Consider the following 25,058-nt stretch of genomic DNA (forward strand, 5'->3'; position numbering starts at 1 on the left):
AAGACACACAACAAAACAAGAGCCTCTTGAAAGAGATGAATGAAAGAAATAGAGAGAAAGATGGTGTGTTTCAGGATTACAGCATTCAGTCTGTACAGTGAAAGTTAGTCATGTCCCTTTAACACGTACAAATGCCAGTATTGTTCAGTATTTGCCTTCTGTCCTGTGTGTTCAAGGCTGTCAATGAGTAAACTGGCTGGCTTTCGAGGAGGGAGGATTCTGTTTCGATACACATTGTGAATTGTAAGATTGCCGTAGGCTACATTCAACGCTTTAGGTGTCAGGGAATACCTGTTCATTAACACTGTTCTTTGAAGTGTGAGTTTTCTGGTGTGGTCGAAACAACCTGCTCCTTCGTGCAAGGATTACAGTATTTGCTCATAAAAATGTTCCATTTCAATATTATTTAAAGATTTATCTGCAATACACTGTATGTTGTTTGGGTTTTGTGATTGTTTGGATTGTTCCCATCAGGGGTGTAATCATTAGTTCAAACTGTTGAAAACAGTTGGGTTTTACAACAAAAACGTTCTATTTTACAAATGTATGTAGGTCCTTCCCCCATTTTGTTCCCTTTGGTTCTGTTTGGTTCCTAGTGAATACACCCCAGGTACAGAGCGAGGAGTCAAACGAGCGCCCTCATTTTTATGAGCACCGGCTTTTGTATCATCTATAAAAATGTGTTTCAATGAACAGCATCCCATTTTGATTGGCTCAAATCAATGGGTCATTGATTGGCAGAGGCAGTGAGACCCCTCCCACCAGGTGAAAGTGTTTCAGAGAACACAGAATGGAACTGACATTAGGTCACACTTGGAATGGTAGAATAGAATATAAACAATCTTAATGATATCAGTTGTCAGATGTTTATTTGATCTGAATGTTAATAACTGAGTATTTTTCTTTCTGCTATTGGACACAGGATGTTGACAGATGGCCTTGGGTTATGCGTTTGATTGGATTGTAACAGTCAAGACGTTATCCCTGTGAATCACAAGGTAAGTTATTTTGTACGAAATACTGTAACTTTGTTACAAGCTATCTGTAGAAGCCATGCATATAATGAACATGTGTTTATCACCATTTCAATTTGTTTTACTTTGATTAGAATGATTTGCACACTTGTTGATAACACTGCATTTACCTACAGACATTGTTTTTGCTGGTATCACATTCACTGATTGAGCAAGTGCAGTAAGTGATTGGAAAAGTCAGCTACTCTTACTTAATCATCAGTAAGTGATGTATTTGATGAGGTCCGGAGGTAATAGGGTGTGACAGGACTGTATTGTTGTCTCTGCTCTCATAATTACAGGCTTATTTGTTGGATTGTATTCCAGCAATCTTCAGTGCCCTCTTGTTTATGCAGTGAATCTGTCTATCCTGTCCTTTTTTTTGTTCATGTGCACGTTTATTCTTTTAGGCCCATTTTTTTAAATATTGGTGCTGATTTACTGCCAGCAATATAAATCCCTCACTATTTTGTTTAAAATAGTGGCAATGTTTTTGCTGTCTTGCCATCTACTGTAAGGGGCTAAGCAGGCCTCTCACCCTCAAGTGCATAAGCAAGCAGCCAGCACCTCCTTAAGTAGATATGGGTGCAGACAGAGGTGGGTTTTGCATGAAATAGGGTGATTCCTTACTAAACTAGGGAAAAAAAAGTATTTCACTCTGTTACTTTTTCCTTTGGGAAAATATTTGACATTTGTATCTGGAATTTTGAAATGTCTGTAGAGTATATTCAACAATTTATTGAAAATAAGCCAACATTTTGTTTTTATATATTATGTTTATATTTTTCAATATTCATAACTTACTATAAGGAAATTTTCATTGAAATCAAAATACTACTCATTTTAGAGCAAGAGGTAAATCTTCACATGACACCAATTTTTGCTTTGTAGCAGCTACAGGTGAAACATGGAGTTTTAAAGGAAGCCTGGGTAAGGCCCGATGTCAGAAATATGACAACTTTTATTATTTCTTAATTATACTTTTAGATATGTCAACAATCCTTCATCCAAAGGACCATTCTTGGATGACATTTTGTGAAAATCCTCAACATGGTATTTTTGTCCTATAGCTTCGTAAGGAATCACCCAATGAGAATTTAGTCAACATTGTGAATAAACAAAGAACTCTAAACATGACTTTAATAATATTATGTGCAAACTGTACATGGGTAGGGTGTAGCTAGATCCTCTGTGTACACTTGTGTACTTTGCTCTATTTTGGCAACTTTTCTTTAATCATGTAACCATAAGTGTCCATAAGTACATATTGACATCAAACGAAACACTTATTTCAGTAGATGAAACGCTTGTATTTCAACCAAACCCACGAAAGCATGTATTCACCTACCCACTTTCTCTCCACCTCGCTCACTAACGTGTCCCCCTAAAACAGCAGTTGCCATGGTGCAGGTGAGAGAGGTCATGGGGCCATGGGCAGCTCCAGGGTTGGGGTCATTCTCTTCAGATTTCGTCGTGTTCTCTCTGCTCCTCCTCCTCCTCTCCATCATCCTCGCCCTCTGCACTAACTGTAGAAGGTCAGTGATCAACTATTTTGCATTTCTGAAGGAACATATTTTCTTGCATAAGAGAGAGCATTTGATGCCTGAGTATATGACCATACATGGCAGGATTACAGGTATGAATTGTAGGTTAATGTATGAATGAAACATGCATGGAGTTAAGTGCTCCAGGCTAAAACCAGTTCACCCCTCCCTACAGTACATGATAGACTCAGGCTAAAATAACAGAACACTTTCTCCTACCCACTGTGGCTATGGCGAGAGTGGTTTTACATGTAAACCATGACTAGAAAAGTAATGTATATGTAGGAATGCTCACTGGGTACTTATGAATCATTATCAATGTATGCTTGATCAATGTCATGATACTCTACTCCGCAGAAGTATCATGACATACTCTACGCCGCAGGAGTATCATGACATACTCTACGCCGCAGTAGTACGTGTCCTCCCCAGGGGTGAACTGGGGAGGATGGGCTTGTGGTAATGAGTGGAATCTAGGGAATGGTATCAAACACATTTTTGTTCATGTTTGATGCCATTCCATTTGCACCGTTCCAGCCATTACTACGAGCCGTCTTCCCCTCAGCAGCCTCCTGATGCTCTACAGCTGATAGGGACATTGAGTCTTTGAATGCCATATTGAGTGGTTTTGTCTTCTAGATAATCATAAACCTATATCTCTCTAATGCATGCACTAATATGCTCGCACACACACACACCAGGAATTCCTCTGGTATCCCTCTGGCGATACATTACGAGACAACACATTTCACATAATGTAACGCGTATATGTTGATGCCACCAGTAGATCACTCATTGTCTGAAGGAAAAAATCAATTTCTCTCTTTTTGAGAGAGAATACACATACCTTCAAACACTGCATTCCATGCATGTCTCCAATGATTTGATAGTGTCAGTGCAAGAGTTCACACTCCACCTTCCCTGTGTTACAATCAGACTAATGGGTCATTCCTCACGAAACTATAACAACAACAAAAAAGACCATGATTTTCACTAAATTGTATCCGTAGAAGGGTCCTTTGGTGGCAGGATTGTTGACATGTATTTGACATTTGTATCTGGAAGCATAATTGAGAAATAATTAATCAAAGTCTGCATATTTATGACATTTTGGCCTAACCCAGGCTTCCTTTAAAACTCCATAATGTTTAATCTGTAGGTGCTACAAAGCAAAAGTTGGTGTCACACGAAGCTTTACCGCTTGCTCTGTAACATGAGTAGTATTTTGATTTCAAAAACACATTTCTTACATGCATTTATGAATATAAAAAATATAATCATGAATATTGAAAATATAAATTGATTTGGATAATTTTTCAATATATTGTTGAACATAATATACTTTACATATCAAAGTTCCAGAGGGTGATCTCTGCTACTTTTAGTTATCACCGTGCCTACCTATAGCTCCATGACCCCGGCCACAGCAAAGTTCGATACTAGCCTATGATAGATTTTATGACTAGAGAGAGACTGTCAAATAATACAGCAAAGAGCTGCTGTTTTTATGAGTGAGTTCATGTCTAAGTTTTATTCAGCAATGTCAACACTGTTTTTATTCAACACTACTACAAAACATAAAACAAGCTTCTCTCTACGTCTGCTTGCGCTGCAACTGCAATGAATTAGTAGCCGATAGGCCTGCGGTTTTATTATTAGCAGCAGCTAGTCCTGTCTATTTTAATATGGAGGAATATTTCACTCTATCTGGTCATAGGAACAACATGAATTTGTTTCTGAGGCAGATGCGGTGCGACAGGAGATTCGCTATCAGGTGGAAGACTGTCCCCTCTTTCTGGTCAGCCTTGCTGGAGGAAAGGAAGGAGAGAGTGGGACCGTGAGAGGCAGATCTTCTGCTGCCCTCTCCCTCTCTCTGCTGAGACTAATGCTGTGTTCAAAACAACTGGGAACTCAAATCTCAGACTTCCAACTTCAGTGAGTTCAAGACCATTGGGAACTCGGGATTTAATTTTTTTTTATCGCAATCTCCATAGGAAAGGATTGGTAGTAGATTGGCCTTGCTGAAGAGCTCAGTGACTTTCAACGTGGCACTATCTTAGGATGCCACCTTTCCAACAAGTCATTTTGTCAAATTGCTACCCTGCTAGAGATGCCCCAATCAACTGTAAGTGCTGTTATTGTGAAGTGGAAATGTCGAGGAGCAACAGCTGCGAAGTGGGTCTCACAAGCTCACAGAATGGGACCGTCGAGTGCTGATGCGTGGAGCCTGTAAAAATCGTCTGTCTTCGCTTGCAACACTCACTACTGAGTTCCAAACTGCCTCTGGAAGCATCGTCAGCTCAAGAACTGTTCGTCAGGAGCTTCATGAAATGGGTTTCTATGGCCGAGCAGCCGCACACAAGCCTAAGATCACTATGCGCAATGCCAAGTGTTGGATGGGTGGTGTAAAGCTCGCCGCCATTGGACTCTGGAGCAGTGGAAACGCGTTCTCTGGAGTGCTGAATCTTGCTTCACCATCTGGCAGTCCAATGGACAAATCATGGTTCAGGCTAGGCCCCCATGCACAAAGTGAGGTCCAAACAGAAATGGATTGTCGAGTCTAGTGTGGAAGAACTTGACTGGCCTGACCTCAACCCCATCGAACACCTTTGGGACGAATTGGAATGCCGACTGCGAGCCAGGCCTAATCGCCAAACATCCGTGCCCAACCTCACTAATGCTCTTGTGGATGAATGCTGCGGGGACTTGTTTCCAATGTTCCAACATTTTAGATGAAAGCCTTCTCAGAAGACTGGAGGCTGTTATAGCAGCAAAGGGGGGACCAACTTCATATGAATGCCCATGATTTTGGAATGAGATGTTCGACGGGCAGGTGACCACATATTTTTGGTCATGTAGTGTACCATCAGTCCCGTAACATAAAGCGAATTATTAAAATGTATGCTCAGCTGTGCCTTGCAAGTGCTACACCAACTGATCTATTTTGTTATCAAAGTTAGACGTGCTTTTTAAATGCAAAAGTAATATTGACTCAAAGTTTGACCACTGCTGTAGAGTATATGTTCAACAATACACTGAGTGAACAAAAAATTAGGAACACCTTCCTAATATTGAGTTGCACCCCCTTTTGAGAACAGCCTCAATTCGTTGGGGCATGGACTCTACAAGGTGTCAAGTGTTCCACAGGGATGCTGGCCCATGTTGACTCCAATGCTTCCCACAGTTGTTGAGCATTATGGAGTCTTCAAGGTAATTTTCCTGTGTTTTTCTATACGTTTCAACACTGAGGTTGGAATAGTACTGTGAATTATGATAATTCCCATTTAGTGTAAGAGCATTTAGTGTAAGACCACCTGAATTTCAGCCTGTTTTGGTGTGCCTAGTGACATCGCCAGGTGGTAAATGAGTTAGTAGAGCAATAAGAAAGAGATTGAATCCTCTCTGCCAATACAGCTAGTTTTCAGTTTCCCCCTCCCCACTCACACCATTCCCAGACATTCCTGACTAAATTCTTGCTTGAGAAATTACTCTTTGCTAAGAAGCTATTTTTGTTTTTCATTTCTTTTCCATTTGAATTGAAAACAATCACTGTAAGGTACTTAATTGTTACCCAGAAGTGATTTGATATTAAGAACGACTGCATTGGACCTTTTTAAAAGGCAATTGCACTTCCTGATTTGGTGTCGTTTAGATTTGGTTCATTAACAAATTATAGCGGCCATGACTGAATTCAAAAAGGAGTTTGTTTCGGGGTGGCAGGTACTGTAGCCTACAGTAGTGGTTAGAGCATTGGGCCAGTAACTGAAAGGTTGCTGGATCAAATCCCTGAGCTGACAACGTAAAAATATGTCGTTCTGCCCTTGAACAAGGCAGTTAACCCACTGTTCCCCAGTAGGCCGTCATTGTAAATAAGAATTTGTTCTTAACTGACTTGCCTAGTTAAAAAAAATGTACCTTTGGGGTATGGTTTGTGGGTGTCTCGGGGCTAGTTAGGGACTGTCAATAAATTACACAATGTTCACGTTGCACACCTTTTAGTTTTTTCATTAAATCCTGTCAATATTGGTATATGAATTAATACAATTTAGTTTGTTTGATGTTTTTAAGTAATTTTGAGCTATTGGAATTTTAACATATTGTCCCATGTGTAATTTACTGACTATCCCAAAATGACCCCATAGGGATATCCAAAGTCTACACAAATTTACCACCGCCATTACGATTGGGTCGTGTGCAGCAGCACTCTGTATTGATGGTTACTTGTGCCAGACGTTGTCAGGTTGAAACATACCCAACCTTCATTTATGTTGTGAAGTCTCACAACTCTGCTTTGCACTAGATTGACTTTATGACCAAAATTATCCTATTTACACTTTGTAGTCAGTGTAAATACTGATACCAAAGGCTGTTTTCTAAATGAGAAGTTGGTTTTTAGGGGAAGTTGCTCTTCAACCCCCTAAGGTCGATGCCCTTATGGAAATCTAATTAGCATATAATAAAAATCTGTCCGTTTAAGCTAGAGATGTTTTTTTTGCATTGGATACATTTCAGTCCACTGCATGCGCCTGTCGCACTTCCGCATCTGTGGTGAAAGGTGACAGAGCTAGAGTGTGTTTGTCAGACCATGAGACATCCCAAAAAGCAGTCTTCTCACAATTGTCTGTCGCGTCCGATTTGGCCTACTAATTATGACCCATCTATGGACCGATGAGACTCTCATGAACACAATCTTGTTCTGTTTTGCTCTACAACCCCCACAAGCGTCTTGGGACTTGTCTGAAGTCGGTACAGCCGATCTGCCAACTTTCTGTAGCATCTGAACAGTTTTGGCTACACGGCACCAATGTAACAGTATAACTTTACGGCGTCCCCTCGCCCCGACCCGGGCGCGAACCATGGACCCTCTGCACACATCAACAACAGTCGCCCAAGAAGCATCGTTACCCATCGCTCCACAAAGGCCGCGGACCTTGCAGAGCAAGGGGAACCACTACTTCAAGTCTCAGAGCAAGTGACGTCACCGACTGAAACGCTGCTAGCGTGCACCACCGCTACCTAGCTAGCCATTTCAAATCGGATACATTAACATGACCCCATCTGTGGAAAGGTATATGTCAGTTGCTTTGCTCTAGGATGCCCACAGGCTTCCCAAAACTCGTCTGAAGGTCCCCCGGTACCAGCTGCAAAAATGTATGGAAGTACAGTGCATTCGGAAAGTATTCAGACCCCTTGACTTTATCTATATTTTGTTAAGATTCAGTCTTATTCTAAAATGTATTAAATAAATGTTCTTCATCAATTTACATACAGTACCCCATAATGACAAACAGGATTTAAGAATTTTTCCAAATTTATAACAAATAAAAAAACAAACCTTATGTAAATAAGTATTCAGACCCTTTGCTATGAGATGTGAAATTGAGCTCCGTTGCATCCTGTTTCCATTGATCATACTTGATGTTTCTACAACTTGATTGGAGTCCACCTGTGGTAAATTTAAACTGATTGGACATGATTTGGAAAGGCTCACACCTGTCTACTGAAGGTCGCACAGTTGACAGTGCATGTCAGAGCAAAAACCAAGCCATAAGGTCGAAGGAATTGTATCAAAGGGTATCAAAAAAGGGAAGGGTATCAAAAAATATCTGGAGCATTGAAGGTCCCCAAAAACACAGTGGCCTCCATTCTTAAATGGAAGAAGTTTGGAACCACCAAGACTCTTCCTAGAGCTGGCTGTCCGGCCAAACCGAGCAATCGGGGGAGAAGGGCCTTGGTCAGGGAGGTGAACAAAAACTTGATGGTCACTCTGACAGAGCTCTAGAGTTCCTCTGTGGAGATGGGAGAACCTTCCAGAAGGACAACCATCTCTGCAGCACTCCACCAGTCATGCATTTATGGTAGAGTAGCCAGACGGAAGCCACTCCTCAGTAAAAGGCACATGACAGCCCATTTTGGAGTTTGCCAAAATTACATTAAGACTCTCAGACCATGAGAAACAAGATGATCTGGTCTGATGAAAACAAGATTGAACACTTTGGCCTGAAGGCCAAGTTTCACGTCTGGTGGAAACCTGGCACATCCTTACAGTGAAGCATGTTGGGCAGCATCATGCTGTGGGGAAGTTGTTCAGGGACTGGGAGACTAGTCAGGGTCGAGGGGAAAAATGAACGGAGTAAAGTACAGAGAGATCTGGGATGAAAACCTGCTCCAGAGCGCTCAACCTCAGACTAGGGCAAAGGTTCGCCTTCCAACAGGACAATTACCCTAAGCACACAGCCAAGACAATGCAGGAGTGGCTTCAGGACAAGTCTCTGAATGTCTTTGAGTGGCCCAGCCAGATCCTGGACTTGAACCCGATCAAACATCTCTGGAGAGACCTGACAATGGCTGCGCAGCGATGCTCCCCATCCATCCTGACAGAGCTTGAGAGGATCTGCAGAGAAGAATGGGAGAAACTCCCTAAATACAGGTGTGCCAAGCTTATAGCGTCATACCTAAGAAGACTTGAGGCTGTAATCACTGCCAAAGGTGCTTCAACAAAGTTCTGAGTAAAGGGTCTGAATACTTATGTAAATGTGATATATATTTTATTTTTTATACACTGGCAAAAAATTCTTAACCTGTTTTTGCTTTGTCATTATGGTGTGTGTGCTGAGGATTTTATATTTTTTAAATCTCTTTTAGAATAAGGCTGTAATGTAATAAAATGTGTAAAAAGTCAAGGGGTCTAAATACTTTCCAGATGCACTGTGTGTGTCGCTTAGTAGAAGCAGAACGCTCACCACACATCAGTTAGTATGGTGGAGAGGTGAGGAGTGATATATGCCAATTAGTAATGAGTAGGATTATTAGGTGGCTATTATGGAAATGCGATCAGTTTGGGAATTTTGCCAGAACACCGAGGTTAACAGCCCTACTCGTGCGACACGTGCCATGAGAATTTTAATGACCACAGAGTTAGGACACACGTTTAATTAACGTCCCATCCGAAAGATGAATGTGCAATGTCCCCTTCACTACCCTGGGGCATTGGGATCTTCTTAGACTAGAGGGGATAGTGCCTTCTACTGGTCCTCCAACATCACTTCCAGCAGCATCTGGTCCCCCATCCAGGGACCGACCCTGCCTACCTTCAGAGGCAGGCCAGCACTGGGATGCAGGGTGGCATGCTGCTGGCTAAGCATACTGTAAGCATTGGTAGATATTTCTTGTACAAGTTCTGATTCTCTAGTTTGTGTTCCACAGGCATTCCTATACGCTGCGGGATGGTGGTGAGGAAGTGGACAGAACCCAGTCACAGCTGGTCAGAGTGGTGAGATGGGACAGGCAACAACAATGATGACCGCTATGTCCTGTCCAGGGTTACACTTGGGGTGGGGGTAGGCGCTCAGAAGTCGGTTAGATTGGAGGTAGGGAGATACGGAGGAAGCATGGAATGAGTAGAAGGGAGGGATGCAATGGATGGAATCCTTTTGTGAGTACTTTGTCTAGAGACCAGTGGTGAGAGATGGGTTATTCTGAAACCAGTATAGCTGTGATGTCATTTGCTGATGATGATATTTGATTGACAGGTGAAGCTAGAGGATGCCTTGGCCGCCAGGGAGAACTCAATGATCAATGACATCAGAAAAGATGAGAGTGGTGGGAAACCCAACTGTTCCACTTTTTTTCAGGTGTTATCTAATTACAACAAGCAGAGAGGAGAAATGGTTGTTTTACGGTGTGTGTTTGGTTTTCATCTCCTCCTTGGTTAGATTTCAGTCCCAGACCTGAGGACAGTGTCATTGGTGTCCCAGAGCAGCCTCCTGCTGAGCAGGATGTCACCTGGTTGAAACCCTGGAGGAGCCACAGGCAGGCACCTGATCAAGGTGCTACCTTCACCAATCTCTGTTTCACTCTCTCTAAGTTTCTCTCCCTCCGTATTTCTTCCATGTGTCTGGTTGCATCCCAATCTCTCCTACCTCCCAACATGTTCACTTCCCTTCACTGACTTGAAAGGAAATAACTGGCATAAGGAATATTGATATAAACTCCCTTGCCTCCACCAATCCAATGCTATTAGATTCATGGAAAGTAGAACAAGTGAACACTTTTAGAAAAAGTTATATATTATTGGGACACAGCACAAGTGTAGTGGGTGAGTTTAACAGGTGTGTTTTGATGCCCTGCAGGTGATTCTCCAAGTGCCTTGCAGATTGCCAACAGAACCCACATGGCCATGACGATTATATCTCCTTCGCCTCCCACAACCGTCGACATTGGTAGGCTATCTCAAATCACCCATGTGCATTTCCTCAAACTAATGGGGCTCAATCTCTCTTTGGCCAAGCTTAAGGTTAAGTGAAACTTCTCAATTATTTACTACTTCTCTCACCTTGTAGGTGACCTGAGTGATGTCCTGAACTTCACACCTGAGCTCCACTTTATCCCAGCCCCCATTGCCATGGTGGAAGTCGACACCCCCCTTGAATCTTTATCCCCACCTGTCTATTCAGAGGACACCCTAGATGCCACCATCGTGAGCAGCTTTGAACCTGTTGCTGTCCCCATCCTTGAACCTCTGGTTGTCCCCATCGTGAGCATTCTTGAACCTGTGGAAGTCCCCAACGTGGATCTCCCCATCATGGATGTCACCATTGTGAATAGCCTTGAACCTCTGCAAGCCCCAATTGTGGATGCACCCATCGTGAGCAGCCTTGAACCTGTTGAACATGCGGATGCCACTGTCATTAATGACCTTGATATCCCGAATGCTCCAGTTGGCTTAGAGAACCTGGATGCCCCAGTCATCAACAGTCTTGACACACTGGTGCTGGATGCCCTCATTGTAAACAGCCTTGAACCTGTGGACATCCCTGTCATCAATGACCTTGACACTCCAGATACCCCTATCGTAAATGTTCTTGACACCCTGGAGCTGGATGCTCCCATCATAGACGTCCCCATCGTGGACAGCCTTGCACCTGTGGAATTCCCCATCATGAATGACATTGACCTCCTGGAGGCCCCTGCGGAGTTCAGCTCCAGCTTTAACCCTCAGCTTGAAGTAGAGGTTCATGTGGATGGTGAGGACCAGAACCAGGGGCTTTCCCTGTGTGTCTGACCCCAGCATACCTATGAGATCATTGGGGAGCCCAATCCTGATGAACACTCTGTGGAAGTGGACCTGGCAACCCCAAGCTCTCAAACCATAGCTGAACTGGTCAATAAATCCACCACACATTCTGACGATGACACAACCACAGTCACCGAGCCAGCGGACCTGGCAAGCACAGGCTATGAGACTATAGCTTAACTGGTCCAGGATTCGAGTGCAACCACACTGCCTGACGATGACCCTATCACAACCCCAGTCACAGAGCCAGGGGATCTGATAACCCCTGGGTATGAAACCATAGCTGAACTGGTCCATAAATTGAGCGCAACCACACTGCCTGACGATGAGCCAATAACAACCACAGTCACAGAGCCAGAAGGGCTTGACCTTACAAGCCCTCTCTCATTGGTAGAGGAGGGTTTCTGTGACAGGGGGTGGAATCCAATGTACGCTAGAGTGAGAAGGAAGCTTAGTAAAAGTACCACGCCACCCCCTGTGCTTCCATCGGAGGATGAGGAACCGGAGGGATTTTCACCTCCATTACCAGAGAAGTGGAGGGATGATCATCGTAGAATATCTCATAAGACTTCAAATGTGTGTTACGTCATAAATTATATTTATATAGACTCAACTGTGCCATTTCTAGATGTAACATGTCTCAGATGATGAAGATAAGGGTTGTACCCAGTCCACATCTTATACGATCTCATGAGACAGGTATCTATCTCACTGTCCTATCCTTCTTATACACTATTTCCAGTCCTTTCATTAGCTTTGCATTAAACTCCGTACAATGCTATGCTACATATTCCATAAGGAAGGACCCTAAGCCCAGAGTAGAACTGGGTCACCTAACATGTTCCAGAGTAGGCTTTATGTTTGTATTTACTAACACATTACAGGGTGAAGTGGCAATTACACAGTAATAAAGCATTGAGTTACTGGTTTCTTTGAGATTCATTCAACTTGGTCCACTTAAGACTCGTTCCCTCTCTAGAATTACAAACATTATACTTTAATGACAATAGTGGTGCATTCTTAATAAATAATTCATGTATATCAACAAATTAAATGGACAACATTATGGGTGTGTCTGAATACCCATACTTAAATAGAAGGCTTTTTGGGTATGCAATTTTTATTTATAGTATGTGTCATTTAGAAAATTTAGTATGCTTTAAGTGCAAGAATGTCATACTAATTTTGGCTTTAAATCAATTAGAATTTGCGCATAGAGAATGACAGAGGACTCCAGTGGCCAAAAACTTGTTTTATCATGGGCATTGAGGAATTTCACCATTTTGAAGTAGTTAACTCGGTGGGACTTCCTATGGGTTAAGGAAGGCTCATATAATTCCATCCAGGTCCAAGGATGGATCGGCCATTGAATTTTACTTGTGCGCAAACATTCCATAACTGTAGGGGCAGTAAAGCGCCAACCTTGGCTTTATACCTGTTCAGACAACACACTCCGGATGGCAGTACGCAACCTTTCAGTTTGTTTACCAACTGCACTAAAATGTACTACTTTAAAATGGAGATGGCCTCAATGGCGCTGCCCATGCTCTCACAGATGCTATAATGGGACAGGTACAATGTTGTGTCCTCTAACTATCTCTATGAATTTGCTGCACACTATTGAGGAAGATAATTGTCTTTTCACACAAGTATTTGACAACAGCTGATAAACAGAATAGGGGACACGCTCTACAAAAATGTACAAATAGCAGGGAACAAGCGCGTTTGAGCATTAGATGACGCCATTTCAGTATGGCTGAGTGGTATGTTGATATTTGTTGCTTACTGCATACATTTTTACTAAACAGTACATTGTAAATAGTATGTTGTACTATTAATACACAGTATGTAGTTTTAGTAAATAGTAGGCATTTCCATTTATTTATTCAAAGCTTTACAGGCGAGGGGTAAAACCAATCATTTAGAATTTATGTACAATATAACTATAAATTCAGTGTTATAAAATGTCTATTGTCATTATTAGAGCATATAGGCTGAGCAGAATGAAATACAAGGACAGATGTAATACACCATTACAATATCACATTAGAAAATCTGTAACCTCATTCATTACAACAATTTAATTTGAAATTAAACATATCAGAATTCCTATTCAAAATATTGTGTAAGCGCTTCTGTGTGCAGATGCAATTAATTTTTCTCACCACAGTGGGGAAGTACAACTCACTATCTCTTACTGGATTTCTCTGTCAGTGGAAAGTGAGATGCCAAAGAATGTGCCACATTCAGCCCCTCTAAAACCCTGCTGGATACTGTGCATTCCTTCTGAGGAAGGGTGGGGACACTGCTAGAACTGTGGTCAGGAAATGAAACTTAAATACACATCCCTAGCACATACCTTTTAAAAGTAGGCATTGAGAGAAAAATATGCCTTTTGTTCAACTATTATAGCATGCCCATAAGCCTTGTTGAAATAAGTGAAGTCTTTGAGCTGTGTAACTCTAGACAACTGGGAAATCGGGAATAAATTAGCTCCGACTGGGAAAAAACATTTTGAACGGTCATCCAACTCAGAATTGTAAATCCGGCCTCTTTCTAGAGCTACGACTTGAAGCTCAATGACGTCATCATGATTCGGCCTTGTTTGATTCCGAGTTCCCAGTTGTTTTGAAAGCACCATAAATCCAGAGAATGCCAGACTTTGAAATTCGCAACATTAAGACTACAAAACTACAAGGACATTGCTCAATGACAAATGTTTTGTAAGACCGAATTGTTTTTGCAGCAATTTTGTGGGCTGACACGATGTTGAATCCCACATTGGAATAGACCACTGGATGATTCTGTCTATTACCCATTGACAGACATATCCATGGAGATAATTAATAGTTTATTAGATTGGTTGGTGTCTGTAGCCCTGCATGGTGCTGCAAATGCAGTATTTAATTATATATTATATATATACAGTACCAGTCAAAAGTTTGCACACATCTACTCATTCAAAGGTTTTTCTTTATATTTGGTATTTTCTCAATTGTAGAACAATAGTGAAAACATTAAAACTATGAAATAACACATGGAATCTTGTAGTAACCAAAACAGTGTTAAACAAATCAAAATATATTTTTTCAAAGTAGCCACCCTTTGCCTTGATGACAGCTTTGCACACTCTTGGCATTCTCTCAACCAGCTTCATAAGGTAGTCACCTGGAATGCCTTTCAATTAACAGGTGTGCCTTGTTAAAAGGTAATTTGTGGAATTTCTTTCCTTCTTAATGCGTTTGAGCCAATCAGCTGTGTTAGCCCTATTTGATAAAAGACCATGTACATATTATGGCAAGAACTGCTCAAATAAGCAAAGAGAAATGACAGTCATCATTACTTTAAGACATGAAGGTCAGTCAATCCGGAAAATGTCAACAACTTTCTTCAAGTGCAGTTGCAAAAACCATCAAGTGCTATGATGAAACTGGCTTTCATGAGGACCGCCACAGGAAAGGAAGACCCAGAGTTACCTCTTCTGCAGAGGATAAGTTCATTAGAGTTCACTGCACCTCAGATTGCAGCCCAAATAAATGCTTCACAGAGTTCAAGTAACAGACACATCTCAACATCAACTGTTCAGAGGAGACTGCGTGAATCCGGCCGTCATGGTCGAATTGCTGCAAAGAAACCACTACTAAAGGACACCAATAATAATAAGAGACTTGCTTGGGCCAAGAAACATGAGCAATGCACATTAGAATGGTGGAAATCTGTCCTTTGGTCTGATGAGTCCAAATGTGAATTTTTTGGTTTCCAACCGCTGTGTCTTTGTGAGACGTGGAGTAGGTAAACGGATGATCTCCGCATGTGTGGTTCCCATCGTGAAGCATGGAGGAGGAGGTGTGATGTGTGGAGGTGCTTTGCTGGTGATATTGTCTGTGATTTATTTAGAATTCAAGGTACACAACCATCATGGCTACCGCAGCATTCTGCAGCGATACGCCATCCCATCTGGTTTGCGCTTAGTGGGACTATAATTTGTTTATCAACAGGACAATGACCCAAAACACACCTCCAGGCTGTGTAAGGGCTATTTGACCAAGAAGGAGAGTGATGGGGTGCTGCACATTTTTACTACATGATTCCATATGTGTTATTTCATGATGTTTGATGTCTTCACTATTATTCTACAATGTAGAAAATAGTGCAATGAAAGAAAAACCTTTGAATGATTAGGTGTGTCCAAACTTTTGACTGGTACAGTATATATATATATATACAGTGGGGAGAACAATTATTTGATACACTGCTGATTTTGCAGGTTTTCCTGTTTACAAAGCATGTAGAGGTCTGTAATTTTTTTTAAATTACAGACCTCTACATGCTTTGTAAGTAGGAAAACCTGCAAAATCGGCAGTGTATCAAATAATTGTTCTCCCCACTGTATATACATCTGCATCAATATGGCACTAATCAAGAGCTTAAAGTTCCTCTGTGCCCACATCACTAAAGAATTAATTAACATGGTTCACACAGACCAACAGTCGTGAAGAAGGCTCGACAATGCCTCTTCGATCTCAGGAGGCTGAAAATATTTGGCATTGGCCCTCAGATCCTCTAAAATTTCCACAGCTACACCATTGAGAGCATCTTGATTGGCTGCATCACCACTTGGTATGGCAACTGTTTGGCATCTGACCGCAAGGCGCTACAGAGAGCAATGCGTATGGCCCAGTACATCACTGAGTCCAAGCTCCGTGCCATTCATGGCCTCTATATCAGGCGGTGTCAAAGGAAGGCCCTAAAAATTGTCAAAGACTCCAGACACCCATGTCATAGGCTGTTCTCTCTGCTACTGCACGGCAAGCGGTACCGATGCACCAAGTCTGGAACCAACAGTACCCTGAACAGCGTCTACCTCCAAGCCATAGGACTGATAATTAGTTAACCAAATCGCTACCCGGACTATCTGCATTCACCCTTTTTGCTCTTTTGACTCATCACATACGCTGCTGTACTGTTTATTATTTATCCTTTGGCCTATAGTCACTTTACCCCTACCCAGTGTTGTAGTACTCAAGACCAGATATTAAGTCTCTTCGTCTAGTCTCTGTGTCCGATACTTATTTCTTCGGTCTTGACTTGGTCTCGGACAATGAGGACTTGTAATTTCTTCCTGAGACCAGCAGAGTAAAACCTTCAGAATTTCGGCTCCCATTCAGTCAGCGCATAAAGCCGCTTTGCCAGGCCAAATATCCACACCCCTTTTATGACAATATCTTATCACCTATCGAAACCAGGGCTTCCTACTTTACTCATGACATTACTGTCCTTAACTTTTGTTGAAAAATATCCTCAAACTTCGTTGCGCTCGTCAGAACTTCCTTAATTCGCTGTTAGGGAAGAGTGGGGGGAATTATTTAAAGTTGCGTCCTCACTATTAGTAAGGGGAGACCGGAGGAAGTTGTATTTTTATCTATTATAGATCTGTTTGGGTTAGTGATCATTTGTAGAGTGGCTCCCTATTTGCACTCAGCAGGCATTTTTTCACCATTCTGAATGTCTAAAGCAGCCTTTCTTAAAGTATGGGTTGCAGATGTGTTTTTTTTATTAGCAACTTAGTCAGGGTCTCAAATTACTGTTGAGAGTTAGAAAATATGCCATTTAGCAGAAGCTTTTATCCAAATTGACTCACAGTCATGGGTGCATACATTTGATCTATGGGTGGTCCCGGGAATCGAACCGCCTACCCTTATAAGCCCCATGCTCTACCAACTTTGCTACAAAGGACCACACATTTCATGTAGAATACACAAGGTGCAATTTTGAAATTTGGTTGTGCATCAGCAGTTTTTCTCTTTTTATGTTTGTCACTCAATTAGCCATCTCAGTTAACCGTTTTTAGATTGGTAAGTTAGTCTAGCCAGCTATCTAAACTTGTAGTTATCATGGACGAATACCGACCGGACAAGCAGGGCATTTGCCCATGGGCCCTGACCTACTGGGGGCCCACATTGATTTTGTTAGTCACTCTCACTCAGATATCATATTAACAAGGCATAAGTCATGGCCCAATGTGTAGAATTGCAGGAAATTAGCATTAAAAATGCAGTTTTCTTTTCTCTGCCCCATGGCAAAATGAGTAGAATTGCATGAAATGTTTTATAAAATTGCTAAATGCTCTCTCCCTCTCATGGCAAAATGTTCAGACTTGAGGAACACGTGCTTTAACACTGCAGCATTTTCTCTCCCAATTGCCGAATGTGTATAATTGCTGGAAATTAACTTTAAAACTTTTTTCTCTATGCAGTCAAGAGAAGGGCCACTAAAAATGTTTGCCCGTGAGGTGGGGTGCCCCTCCCCCAAAAAATCTCACTTAGGACCCCCAAAAGGGGGTATGTTTTCGTAAGGTTGGGTCCCAGGAAAACACAGAATTTCTCATTTGGGTCCCAGGCTGAAAAGGTTTACGAATCCCTGGTCTAAAGAATCCATATGTTCTTCTGAAATATGAACACAGAAGTACTGGACATTTTTTGGTCCCAATTTTACACAATTACAATCATGGTCTTGAATTGGACTGTCATTTTTCTAGTCTCGGTCTTGACTCAGTCTCGAATAAAACACTGACCCTATATGAACTGTACATATCTACCGCAATTACCTCATACCCCTGCACATCGACTCGGTACTGGTACCCCATGTACATTGGGGCAAAAAAGTATTTAGTCAGCCACCAATTGTGCAAGTTCTCCCACTTAAAAAGATGAGAGAGGCCTGTAATTTTCATCATAGGTACACTTCAACTATGACAGACAAAATGAGAGAGAAAAAATCCAGAAAATCACATTGTAGGATTTTTTATGAATTTATTTGCAAATTATGGTGGAAAATAAGTATTTGGTCACCTACAAACAAGCAAGATTTCTGGCTCTCACAGACCTGTAACTTCTTCTTTAAGAGGCTCCTCTGTCCTCCACTCGTTACCTGTATTAATGGCACCTGTTTGAACTTGTTATCAGTATAAAAGACACCTGTCCACAACCTCAAACAGTCACACTACAAACTCCACTATGGCCAAGACCAAAGAGCTGTCAAAGGACACCAGAAACAAAATTGTAGACCTGCACCAGGCTGGGAAGACTGAATCTGCAATAGGTAAGCAGCTTGGTTTGAAGAAATCAACTGTGGGAGCAATTATTAGGAAATGGAAGACATACAAGACCACTGATAATCTCCCTCGATCTGGGGCTAGATCTCACCCCGTGGGGTCAAAATGATCACAAGAACGGTGAGCAAAAATCTCAGAACCACACGGGGGGACCTAGTGAATGACCTGCAGAGAGCTGGGACCAAAGTAACAAAGCCTACCATCAGTAACACACTACGCCGCCAGGGACTCAAATCCTGCAGTGCCAGACGTGTCCCCCTGCTTAAGCCAGTACATGTCCAGGCCCGTCTGAAGTTTGCTAGAGAGCATTTGGATGATCCAGAAGAAGATTGGGAGAATGTCATATGGTCAGATGAAACCAAAATAGAACTTTTTGGTAAAAACTCAACTCGTCGTGTTTGGAGGACAAAGAATGCTGAGTTGCATCCAAAGAACGCCATACCTACTGTGAAGCATGGGGGTGGAAACATCATGCTTTGGGGCTGTTTTTCTGCAAAGGGACCAGGACGACTGGTAAAGGAAAGAATGAATGGGGCCATGTATCGTGAGATTTTGAGTGAAAACCTCCTTCCATCAGCAAGGGCATTGAAGGTGAAACGTGGCTGGGTCTTTCAGCATGACAATGATCCCAAACACACTGCCCGGGCAACGAAGGAGTGGCTTCGTAAGAAGCATTTCAAGGTCCTGGAGTGGCCTAGCCAGTCTCCAGATCTCAACCCCATAGAAAATCTTTGGAGGGAGTTGAAAGTCCGTGTTGCCCAGCAACAGCCCCAAAACATCACTGCTCTAGAGGAGATCTGCATGGAGGAATGGGCCAAAATACCAGCAACAGTGTGTGAAAACCTTGTGAAGACTTACAGAAAACGTTTGACCTCTGTCATTGCCAACAAAGGGTATATAACAAAGTATTGAGAAACTTTTGTTATTGACCAAATACTTATTTTCCACCATAATTTGCAAATAAATTAATTAAAAATCCTACAATGTGATTTTCAGGATTTCTTTTTCTCATTTTGTCTGTCATAGTTGAAGTGTACCTATGATGAAAATTACAGGCCTCTCTCATCTTTTTAAGTGGGAGAACTTGCACAATTGGTGGCTGACTAAATACTTTTTTGCCCCACTGTATATAGCCAAGTTATCATCACTCATTGTGTATTTATTCCTTGTGTTATATATTTTTCTATTTTTCTCTCTGCATTGTTGTTTTTACGAAACATGTGAAAAATACAATTTGATTTGATCAATAGCGGACATGCATAAAGAGTTTGCTATATTGTATAATGCTCTCTATTACAATTTTTTTTTGTATCTGCTTTAGCACAGTAAACTTGATCCCGATTTTAGCTCCAAGATGGCGGAAATTGGAAAAAACTAAAAAGTAGATTGTGCTGATTTATTGGCACATTGAACCATGTCACGTATCCTATTATAAACTATCCTGTGATAATCTCACTTTTAAAAGTTAATATTCTCTTAACTCAAATGTTTTTGACTCATTCTATACTCTTATTTTTGGCAAAAGCATAAATTGGAGAAGAAAAAAACCACCTAAAAAAAACCACCTACTATTTCCTCATAGAGGAAGATGGCAGCTGGGCAATCAGCAGTCTACTCGCCTTAACATTTTTAATGAATGGTATATGCCCACACCATTCTGTTGTTGTAGTACGCCCACACCATTTCAACACAGAAAAACAGCTTTTTAACATACTTAATTGCCAACTTTTTTAAGGACAATTATTAAATTCATATTGTAGTTAATTATAGGTCCTATTTCATATAAATCTGTAAACACTGGCCAGTTACTTTAAAAAAATATGTGGTAGTGCTAAAACAATGGCATCATATCTGAATTCCTCCATCATTATGCACCTTCACCATCCATTCAAAAAACGAATATTTGGTTAAAAAGTTATCCTGCTATTTTAGTCTCAGCTTTGAGGTCAACTAAACTCTCTCTCTATGGTCTCCATCAGGTCCACTTCTGATCCATCATACAGAATGACAGGCATGGAGAGAGAGGGACCATTGCCATCGTCCAGGACTCTGGGGAGGAACCGATAGATATGTCAATAATTGTAAGAACAATAAAATAACTGGCAGAGAGGGTTTCAGACATAGCCTAAAGAAATAGGTTGAATGAAACTGTGGACCAAATTCTGATGCGCAAATGGGCTCAGTCAGTGCGCCATAGAGGCAATATATATATATATATAGCCACGGTCTATTTCCAAATTATAAAAAATTACAATTAGATATGTTATTACAGTCTTTATTTACAGCATATTTCCATGTTTTAAAGAATATAAATAAATGAGCCACAATAAAACACCTGTTTGTTTCCAAGTTGTTTGCAGACGTGGAACTAATCTGATCTGCCCAAAGCACAATGGCTTGGTATTTTGATATGCTCAAGGTGAATTTGATCTTGCCCGATCTTCAGTTACTACAGAAATCGTGTGTGTGTGACACTGAGCTAAAAATGAATAATTTATGAAAGAGCAGGATAGGCTACTTACGAGTCTGTTTCTGCTCGAGGCACTGACTCCACACAAGCTGACCCCGTTGTCAACAAGTCCTGTTAAGAGTTTTGACAACAGAGTTGGCAGAAAACAATATAGAGTTTGCAGATAACTTAAAACATACAAATGTTTTAATCTGTTACCCATACCATTGGTTAAGTAATTTTAAAACAGGAAATCGTAGCTCAACATGCTGTCAATTTGATTATCCTTGTCCATCATAACTGACCAGAACTAGATAAAATAATATTCTTACATTTTCCTGAGTGCCGCTTGAGAACTGAATTTGTGTAATTTTGCAAAACTGGTTGAAGACCGGGATGCTTTTCTTGTCCTCGACTCCAACAGAACCGTTATATGGACAACATGCCCCAGGCCCCTCCGACAATTCAGAACTCTGCCAGTGAGGGGTTGAATTGAAAACGCTTTCATTGTGGACTCGACTGGAATGACATAACCCATATGTATTAGACCTGATGAAAGGTTTCGTTTGATACGTTTTCCTCTTGGAACGCAATTCCCGATTGTCATATTCCTGTAGAACTCGATTCAGTTCCACATCAATGTCATCATCCTCTACGGAAAATTCAGAATCGTGTCCTTCACTGTGGCAGTCTTGTTGTGCTCTATTTCGTGACTGACTTAAATTCGTAGATTTGGTTATTTTCAATGGTTTGAACACGTGTCTTTCCTCTTTCAAAACGTGGACTGTGTTGTCATCTCTTCTGAATGAGTTTATCTCGTTGACACTGGCAGGAGCAACCTTCTTTCCTCGACTACTACCGCTACCCATGTTGTTGTTGTTGTTCCTTGGCACCAGGCTGTAAAAACTTACAAGGCACAGCAAAGGCACGTTCCCATTTCCAGTTCGCGTTGGCCCCCCACCAAGAAATCCAAGAACTCAGAAGTTAAACATTAACTTGTCTCCACGCAGTAGCTCGTACAATAATTAGGTTCATTTATGCACGGGGTGAAAGCGGTCATTCTCTCTGTGGCACAATGGAATAATGAAAAAAAACGAAATCTAAAAATGTGTGGCAGAATTGCCGCCTAAATTAAAAAGTCCTCTGAGTACCGAGAGGGCATTTGGTGAAACTTTCCAAATGTTATTGTGTTCCTCTGAGGTCCATAACGTCTCCATCCATTTAAGTACACTGTCTAAAAGCGCACTGTTTACAATCCTACAATTGCATCGCCGAGAGTCGTCACCATCAGAAGTCCTGTAGATAGCCTTCTAGCCTACTGTAAAGCTTTTACAGTGCCTGTCTGAGTCTCATGGGTGTCCGGATGAGAACAGCTGGACTGGACCGAGACGCTCAACAACAACCGCTCACAATCCTATGGCGAGATGACTGAAAACTCCTCCCTCTCCATCACGTTTTATAGAGGACAAATAAGATACCGCACAGTTAGAAAATTCCAGTTGGATAAAACCCCTCCTTTTAAATATTTTTTCCAACTTTTCTAATTAGCCAAACCAGACCTACAGCGAAGTTGATAACCTCACCTCTAAATTGGCTTATTAACATGTATAACCAACAATTCTGAAGCAATTGATTGTTTTATTCCAAAACTTAAAAAGAAAAATGTATATCTTGATCAAAAGTGTTGCAGTGGAAAACGTGACATGAGAAAAGTCCATGTAGCTGAACGGCATTAGCTAAGAGGAAGCTATAACAGACACTACCCACCGGTGGTCCTGACTCTTTCCCTAACTCGGAGCACAATAAAATGGGGATGATTAGTGACAAAAATAATGGAGCAATTAGTTTGATATATATTTGCCATGTCTTGACAGCAGCATTACCTGTCTGTGTTCGACTAATAGGTTTTATTGAGGCAAGTGAGGACAGTACACAAAGGTTGTGAGGCTCTGTCACAGATCAGTAGTGTCTAGTAGAAACTCAGAGACCCTATAGTGAGTGATTGGAGGTCCAGTGCTGAGCCACACAAGAGAGGGGCATTCCATTCCAACATAACGGGCTTCCCGGAGATTCCTCAATAAGTCATTGTTTGGAGTTGTTTTCTTTCTCTCTCTCTCTCTCTCTCTCTCTCTCTCTCTCTCTCTCTCTCTCTCTCTCTCTCTCTCTCTCTCTCTCTCTCTCTCTCTCTCTCTCTCTCTCTCTCTCTCTCTCTCTCTCTCTCTCTCTCTCTCTCTCTCTCTTCCTATCTCTCTCTCTCTTCCCCTCTTTCTCTCTCTCTTCCTCTCTCTCTCTCTTCCTCTCTCTCTCTCTCTTCCTCTCTCTCTCTCTCTTCCTCTCTCTCTCTCTCTCTTCCTCTCTCTCTTCCCCTCTCTCTCTTCCCCTCTCTCTCTCTCTTCCTCTCTCTCTTCCTCTCTCTCTTCCTCTCTCTCTCTCTCTCTCTCTCTCTCTCTCTCTCTCTCTCTCTCTCTCTCTCTCTCAATTCAATTCAATTCAATTCAATTCAATTGACTTTATTGACATGGCAAGTTATTATTACTTACATTGTCAAAGTATACATATCGAAAAATTTTAATAAAATATATATGTATATATATACACAAAATATATATATATTTATATATAAATAAATGGTGGGATTAACAGCAATAATAATAGTAGTAGTGGACATGGATTACCATTAATAACAGCTACAACAACAATATTAATCAGAACAACAATACATTAAAGCAACAGTAGTAGACCAGTGTCAACATGACTGAGAAGACACATGACCTGGTACGAAAGACAAAACAAAACTAAGCTAAATGGGAAATATTATCAACATTACTTTGCATTTTTCACTGGCTGTCCCTCAGGCTGTGGCAGGAGGACACATATTTGGCTGCCAAAACTGCACATTTTGGCTTTTCACCCAATTAATATTTGAATTTTTCTTCATCTTTTATAGTTTCAAATTCTTTGATTTGAATTATAATTTTGGGAAAGAAATATGCTCTTAGGTCTGAGTATTTGTCACAAGTGTGACATAAAACAGTATCCTTTCCAGACCTTGCACCCGGCCTGGAATGTCACAGAGAGGATTCATATGGTTGCCTATCTAACATTCCTCCTACTGTATATCATTGAATGTTCTTTTCTAGCTGTGTTTGTGTTCCTGAGCAGACCCCTCTCTGTTATTTACTGTTACATTCGCATGTCCCGGAAGGGTTGAGAACATCTGGATCTCAGCTCAACAGCTTCCAGACCAGAGAGAGAGGGGAGTCACTTCTGCAGCTGTGGCATCCAGAGAACAGACCAGCTACATAACTGTGGTTTTCCTCTATTCTACTCTAGCCATGCTAGAAATAACCCCTACATGGAGACACTAGTAGAGTTTTTTATTTTAAATTTTTTATTTCACCTTTATTTAACCAACAACTGCGACCTGGCCAAGATAAAGCAAAGCAGTGCAACAAAAACAACAACACAGAGTTACACATGGGATAAACAAACATACAGTCAATAATACAATAAAAAAATCTTTATACAGTGTGTGCAAATGAAGTAAGGAGGTAAGGCAACAAATAGATCAGTAGTGGCAAAGTAATTACAATTTAGCAAATTACACTGGAGTGATATATGTGCAGATGAGGATGTGCAAGTAGAAATACTGGTGTGCAAAAGAGCAGATAAACAAATATGGGGATGAGGTAGGTAGTTGGCTGGATGGCCTATTTACAGATGGGCTGTGTACAGATGCAGCGATCGGTAAGCTGCTCTGACAGCTGACGCTTAAAGTTAGTGAGGGAGATATGTCTCCAACTTCAGTGATTTTTGCAATTCGTTCCAGTCATTGACCGCAGAGAACTGGAAGGTAAGGCAG

At 41.4% G+C, this 25,058-nt stretch overlaps 1 protein-coding gene and 1 long non-coding RNA gene across 2 annotated transcripts; one reads left to right on the plus strand and one right to left on the minus strand.

The window, feature by feature from the left end:
- The first annotated feature begins 746 nt into the window (after positions 1-746).
- On the plus strand, positions 747-12,562 carry LOC139563755 (calphotin-like). The gene is made up of 8 exons (XM_071382675.1): positions 747-821; positions 923-998; positions 2,407-2,548; positions 9,764-9,830; positions 10,090-10,159; positions 10,273-10,386; positions 10,690-10,779; positions 10,900-12,562. The coding sequence occupies exons 3-8, from the start codon at positions 2,415-2,417 to the stop codon at positions 11,619-11,621; spliced, it is 1,197 nt and encodes a 398-aa protein (XP_071238776.1). The 5' UTR covers positions 747-821; positions 923-998; positions 2,407-2,414; the 3' UTR covers positions 11,622-12,562.
- Positions 12,563-20,362: 7,800 nt separating this feature from the next.
- LOC139563757 (uncharacterized) lies at positions 20,363-21,333 on the minus strand. Its single transcript, XR_011672634.1, has 2 exons — positions 21,270-21,333; positions 20,363-20,796 (listed from the first exon to the last, which is right to left on the minus strand). It is a non-coding gene; the product is annotated as an uncharacterized lncRNA (long non-coding RNA).
- Positions 21,334-25,058: the final 3,725 nt, after the last annotated feature.

Source organism: Salvelinus alpinus, chromosome 34, assembly GCF_045679555.1.
Source record: "Salvelinus alpinus chromosome 34, SLU_Salpinus.1, whole genome shotgun sequence".
Lineage (NCBI taxonomy): Eukaryota > Metazoa > Chordata > Actinopteri > Salmoniformes > Salmonidae > Salvelinus > Salvelinus alpinus.

Bases quoted from the DNA above. Each gene is read 5' to 3' on its own strand.
- LOC139563755 (XM_071382675.1), top strand. From the start codon at position 2,415: ATGGTGCAGGTGAGAGAGGTCATGGGGCCATGGGCAGCTCCAGGGTTG. The intron at 2,549-9,763 runs GTCAGTGATCAA...TGTGTTCCACAG, and splicing joins CTCTGCACTAACTGTAGAAG to GCATTCCTATACGCTGCGGG. The intron at 9,831-10,089 runs GTGAGATGGGAC...TTTGATTGACAG, and splicing joins AGTCACAGCTGGTCAGAGTG to GTGAAGCTAGAGGATGCCTT.